Source organism: Triticum urartu, chromosome 4A (genome assembly GCF_056163025.1).
Source record: "Triticum urartu cultivar PI428250 chromosome 4A, HENAU_Tu73, whole genome shotgun sequence".
Taxonomy (NCBI): Eukaryota; Viridiplantae; Streptophyta; class Magnoliopsida; order Poales; family Poaceae; genus Triticum; species Triticum urartu.
The window spans coordinates 27,109,868-27,116,552 of NC_141876.1; the positions used below are offsets into that span (position 1 = coordinate 27,109,868).

General features: G+C 50.1%; 1 protein-coding gene across 1 annotated transcript; it reads left to right on the forward strand.

Moving 5' to 3' along the window:
* Positions 1-5,432: 5,432 nt before the first annotated feature.
* LOC147974581 (uncharacterized) lies at positions 5,433-6,026 on the forward strand. Its single transcript, XM_087520085.1, has one exon. The coding sequence runs from the start codon at positions 5,433-5,435 to the stop codon at positions 6,024-6,026; it is 594 nt and encodes a 197-aa protein (XP_087376211.1).
* Positions 6,027-6,685: the final 659 nt, after the last annotated feature.

Consider the following 6,685-nt stretch of genomic DNA (forward strand, 5'->3'; position numbering starts at 1 on the left):
AATGAGAAGCAGTTTTCAATAAGGTATTCTCTGCAAGCACTGAAATTATCGGTAACAAATAGTTTTGTGATAAGGTAATTTGTAACGGGTAACAAGTAACAAAAGTAGACAAGGTGCGGCAAGGTGGCACAATCCTTTTTGTACCAAAGGACAAGCCTGGACAAACTCTTATATAAAGGAAAGTGCTCCCAAGGACATATGGGAATTATCATCAAGCTAGTTTTCATCATGCTTATATGATTCGCGTTCGTTACTTTGATAATTTGATATGTGGTTGGACCGGTGCTTGGGTACTCCTATTCCTTGGACAAACATCCCACTTATGATTAACTCCTCTCGCAAGCATCCGCAACTACGAAATTAGAATTAAGGTAAACCTAACCATAGCATGAAACATGTGGATCCAAATTAGCCCCTTACGAAGCAACACATAAACTAGGGTTTAAGCTTCTGTCACTCTAGCAACCCATCATCTACTTATTACTTCCCAATGCCTTCCTCTAGGCCCAAACAATGGTGAAGTGTCATGTAGTCGATGTTCACATAACACCACTAGAGGAAAGACAACATAGATCTCATCAAAATATTGAACGAATACCAAATTCACATGACTACTTATAACAAGACTTCTCCCATGTCCTTAGAAACAAGAGTAACTACTCACAAATCATATTCATGTTCATAATCAGAGGGGTATTAATATGCATGAAGGATCTGAACATATGACGTTCAACCGAATAAACCAACTAGCATCAACTACAAGGAGTAATCAACACTACTAGCAACCCACAGGTACCAATGTGAGGTTTTGAGACAAAGATCGGATACAAGAGATGAACTAGGGTTTGAGAGGAGATGGTGCTGGTGAAGATGTTGATGGAGATTGACCCCCTCCCGATGAGAGGATCGATGGTGATGACGATGGTGACGATTTCCCCCTCCCGGAGGGATGTTTCCCTGGCAGAACAGCTCCGCCGAAGCCATAGATTGGTTTCCGCCAAGGTTCCACCTTGAGACGGTGGCGCTTCGTCCCGAAAGCTTCCTCCTTATTTTTTCCAGGGCAGAAGACACCTTATACCAGAAGATGGGCATCGGGGGGCTGCCAGGTGGCCCACGAGGCAGGGGCGCGCCCTCCACCCTCGTGGACGGTGGGTGGCCCCCCTCTGGTGCTTTCTTCAGCCAATATTTTTAATATATTCCAAAACTGACTTTCGTGGAGTTTCAGAACTTTTGGAGTTGTGCAGAGTAGGTCTCTAATATTTGCTCCTTATCCAGCCCAGAATTCCAGCTGCCGGCATTCTCCCTCTTCATGTAAACCTTGTAAAATAAGAGAGAAAAGGCATAAGTATTGTGACATAATGTGAAATAACAGCCCATAATGCAATAAATATCGATATAAAAGCATGATGCAAAATGGACGTATCAGCCGGCTTACAATCTGCCTTATAACTGTCTGTCGGCTTACAATTTGGCTTATAATCTACCTTGTCATCAATGAAATACCATGTCCCAGCCGGTCATATCTCCAGCCGGGTCATACCGCAGGGTATATCCCCGACATTAGCCCCCAGTTTAATTTGGATTTATCCATGTTAAACTGATCCTGCAAAATAAACACAAAACAAACTTGACAAGTTGTGCTCCGGGTTAAAAATTCTCGTAAGCCGGCACCTGATCATCCTTAATTCCAATTTTCATTTCCTTCTTCTAGAAAATCCGGGTCAATAGGCCATCTTCATAATCAATTTGCTGACGTTGGTTTCTCACAGAGAAAAAAGGTGGAGAATAATTCATTTGACTCAGCTCCCAATGCTTAATAAAAATATTGGTCTTTGAAATACTCATCTGATCTTCAGCCGGCTTAAAGATGAAAAACTTGCCGGTTTATCATTGCCACATTTCCGACATGTAAATATTGATGGCACCGGGTCGAAATTGTAGTTAACATCAAGCTTGAAAATGTACCTCCCTTATATGCATATCACTTGTAGCCCCAAGTCTTAAGAAGGGAGCGTAGTAACCTCTTAAGACTTGCTTTAATATAAATGTCACAACCTTGAAGAAATCCGGGTTGTTCATATCATGCACTAGTCATAAACTGAATATTCCACATATGTAGCCCCCAAGTGCCGGGTTGTCATGCTTGTAGCAACCTGAGACTTGCAATTGCCTTAAGCTCGTAAAAAACTTCCACCAACGTAGCCCCCAAGGGACGGGTCATTATGCAATAATGAGCAGGGACTTTGTAGATATGATCATGTAGACTTGAACAGCAACGTGTAGCCCCCAAGGGCCGGCTTAGTAAGATAATACTGAGCTGGGACTTTATATATACATCATTGAAAATAACATCATATGATGTAGCCTCCATCGTGGGGCTTGAACCCACGACCACAAGGTTAAGAGCTTTGTATTCTACCAACTGAGCAATGAACCCTTCAATATAATGGATTAAGGTTTGTGTACCTTGAATTTTTGACAGGCGCAATTGGTAGCCCCCAAGGGCCGGCTTATTACGATGTGATGAGTCGGGTCTTCAATAAGGCAAGTAAAAATGACTTTGCATTAGCCCCCAAGTGCCATGGTGCATGCTGGCAGTGACATGGGACTTTGCATATTTGATGTAATCTCAACTTGAATAATGTAGCCCCCAAGTGTTGGGTCGTAAGCCTGCAGCGACTCGGGACTATTCCTTCCATTATAGAATAAATCATATCCATTGATAAAATAGTAGCCATTGCGCTTAAAGCGACTTTGAAAACCTCAATCATAATACTGGTTATTGATAACCATAATAAAAATCCAGCCATGTTGGCTATTCAAGATTTGAATAATATAATCCGTCATGTGTGTTGACCCGTAGGCATGCAATATCATGATTTTGATTGCTCAAGGCAAAGATATCCTGGCAACTTATAGTCTGCTATCAGGGCGGGTTATTTACCCAATATGCTCAATTATGAGTCATATAGTTAAGGCTACATGGCCTGAATTGTCTCAAGCCATATGTTAATATGGCATAAATATACAAATCCCAAAAAATGCTCAGGAAAAGATAACGAATCAAAATCGAGAAAACGAGGCTTTCATAGGCTAGCCCTAAAGCTCCAAGGCTTTCATGGGCCGCCAAGCCACTGAGTTAACCTTTTACACTTTGTGAATCCGGCCTCACATGACCGCTGGTTTAATGTTGACAAGTTCAGGGTCTGTGTAAGATTGACTGTCAAGAGTTCGGCTTGTCATTCCAGGATTACCCGGGCGGAGTGGCAGATTCTACAAAGCAGGATAACCCGGAATGTTTTGGTGAATACACCTGGTGTTCCAACCAGTTCACAAGGGTAGTAACACTATGTTCTCTTTGGTGAATACACCTATGTTTGAACAAGAAGCCCCCGAGTGCTTTGTAAGCATGGCGTATAAGCCGGACCAAGAGGGATATTCACAGCTATGCTCAATGAGCAAGAAGCCCCCAAGTGGTTTGTGGCGTTTTAGCCGAATCAAGAGGGATATTCACAGCTACGCTCAATGAGCAGGAAGCCCCCATGTGATTTGTAAGTGTGGCGTATTAGCCGGATCAAGAGGGATATTCACAACTATGCTCAATGAGCAGGGAGCCCCCAAGTGATTTGTAAGTGTGGCGCATTAGCCGGATCAAGAGGGATATTCACAGCTTTGCTCAATGAGCAGGAAGCCCATAAGTGACCATCATAAGTTAAGCCCATAAGACAGGATGCCCATGTTTGAACCGCACATCATGGCAGCAAGTTCTCTTTGGCAACCTTTAATTTTTCTGAGAACTCAAACTTGCGAGAGATGGATTCTTTTGAACCGGAATTGTAAAACGGATATTGAGAGCTTCATAGCTTTATGAGAGGCAGATTTCCCTTGAACCAGATTTTAAACCGAAATCTTCATTTTGAGCCGGAAATTTTTCTGACGGCCTTTAAATTTCATCAATATGGCAGCAGCCTCCGGGACCGGATTATCTTCCCCTTCAATGTCTTGGGGTTCTTGAATTCACTGAGACAGGCCAATTCCGCCGAGTCATGTCATTGTAGCCCCCGAGTTTTAAGACTACTCGAGGAGTTGGCTTGAGACTCTCCATACTTCACCGTGATATGAACCGGCATATAGTTGAACAGCGAATTGCTGAAATATGTTGAATCCCGATGGGTTATAAAAGACCATGTCCACTGATCCATCCGATGTATGCAAGGGCCATAGTTTAATGGCCGCCTTTGCCATTATGAATTCTGCATAAGAATTTGCACAAACGAGAGTAATTGTTCTCACAGAAAATAAAAATGCATTAATAGAAACTTAACAGGATGGATTTCAGCTGACATGTTTGACCGAAAATTATCAGCCGTAGAGTTGCAGCAATGATGACAGAGGTGGCAGCTAAAAGCACAGCACTGGGCGGCTCAGAAGTGATCCTCCGGGTCATGTTGACCCCTTTTTTTTAAATCCGACCCCTTTCTTCAGGCAGTAGCGAGCAGGAGAACATGCAACAGCGCAGCAGCTCAGGGAGAAAACCAAGCGGGGGCGACTGGGGTAGCAGTTCTGAGGCGAGGTGAGGCAGAGCCGGCCGGTGACTCGAGTTGGGGTGGCTCTGAAGCGAAGTGAGGGCCAGTCAGCCGTGGGCTCGTGAGGGGCAGTCTGCGGCTCAAGCGGCACTCGACACGAGGAAACCCGGAGGAGCGGGGCGGCTCTCCAGCAGCAGCTCGACGCAGGGAAACCCGGAGGTGCGGGGCGGCTCTCCAGCAGTGGCTCGATGCAGGGCGACTTGGTGCGGCTCCGCGCCCACTCCGGCAGTGAGGCGGAGGAGGCCATGGAGGCATCTCTGGCAGGTGGAGGTGAGCGGCGGCTCAGCAGCAGATTGCCCTGCGTAGGCCGGGGCAGCTCAATGCTGCTGGTGGTTCAAGACGTCCCGGCAAGGCGGTTCAGTGTGGTATGGACCGGCGAGGCGAGGCGAGGGGGCAGAGCCGGCACTGGCGGAACCGTGCGAGTGCGGGCCTGACGAGATGCAGCAACACGGGCGCGTAGCAGGTGCGTACAGAAGTTGTGGACGTCGAAGCGTACGGAGCCGGGGCGGCTCAGAGGCGTACCAACGATGATTTTGAGTGGAGCGTAGTAAGAGCATCTCCAACAAACGCCCCAAACGAAGCGCGCGCGCGTGGTAAACCCAGCTTTTAGCGCGCGCGGGGCGGTTTGCCGCGCTCCAGCGGCCGCGGGAAACAAACGCGCGCCGGAATCGTTTGCGCGCGTGCGCGAAAAGGCGCCAGCTCGCGCGCAAGATTTGGCGCGCCGCTTCGCGCACGCCTATAAAGCTGCGCGCCGCTTTGCCACGCGCTTCTCCACACTTCCTCTTCCTCTCTTCCTCTCCCTCTCTCCCACGCGCCGCTCCAGCGCCCCGCCACCGATGCGCCGCCATGCCGCCGCGCCGCCGAGGAGCGTCCGGCTACCGCGGCGTCCGCCTGCACCCCAATGGCTGCTACACCGCGGAGATACGCTCCGGCGAACTCCAGCTCGGCCTCGGCACGTACGAGACAGCGCGCGAGGCCGCCCGCGCGTACGACGCGGCGGCGTGGCGCCTAGGCCGGCCACGTGGCCAGATGAACTTTCAAGATGTGTACACGCTCCAGCAAGCGCTCAACCTCGCCCCCCTGCCTCGTCTGAACACGGCGGAAGACCGTGCAGAGCACGCCGAGCGACAACGCCGCCTCCTCGTCGCCCAAGAGGACGAGGGGGTCATGGCGGAGTGGCGCCAGCGCCACCTGGAGGACGTCGCCTACGAGCAGGCCTATTGGGCAAGGCGCCGCGAGGAGGACACGCGAAGGCGCCGCGAGACGCGGTTGGAAAGGCGTCAGCGGAAGGCGTTGGCGAATGCGCAGTCCGACATCGTTGCAGCAGGTGGGCAGTCGTTCTTCGCGCCGAACGATGATCGGTGGCTGGACATCTGGCTAGACACGTCGGACGACACCGCCGAGGATGATAATGGTGATGATGATAGCGACTTAGAGTAGTTTCTATCTAGTTGCGCCGTAGTTTATCTATGCTTTCGAACTATCCATCTAGTTGCACCGATGTAAAATACCTTTGTATCGTTTTTTATTTATGCAATCTATCTAGTTTTTATTTTATCTATGCGTTTGAAAATTAAAAAAATGTTGTGTGCGCGCTGCATTTTTTGCGCGCTGCATTTTAGCGCGGCTGCTGGAGCGGGCGCAGCGCGCCGCGCCAAACCAGGCGATGGGCGCGCGCTAAAGCTGTTTTTTGCGCGCGCCGCGTTGGGCGCCTGTTGGAGATGCTCTAAGAGCATCTCCAACAGCCGCGCTAAACTAGCGCCGCGCCGCAAATTAGGCCGTTTTAGCACGCGCGCAACCTGGCGGGTCGCTCCAGCGGGCACGCAAAAATGGCGCGCGTGCTATAACGGGTTGGGCGCGCGGTTGAAAACACTTACCCGCGCGGCGTATTTTGGGTGCCAGCTACAGCGCGCGGCACACTCGAGCGCTCGCGCCGCACTCTCTCCTCTCCTCATCCTACGCCCCGCGCGTGCCGGCTCCGGCGCCCTGCCACCCACCCATGGACGCGCACACCGGTGCCCCGCTCACCCCGCTGTACAGCCGCGACCCCCCCCCCCCCCGCCGCCGCCGCCGCAGCCGCCGGAAACCCTAGCGCGGGA

What these genes read in the sequence shown, in the direction of transcription:
- LOC147974581 (XM_087520085.1), top strand. Translation starts at nt 5,433, where the DNA reads ATGCCGCCGCGCCGCCGAGGAGCGTCCGGCTACCGCGGCGTCCGCCTG.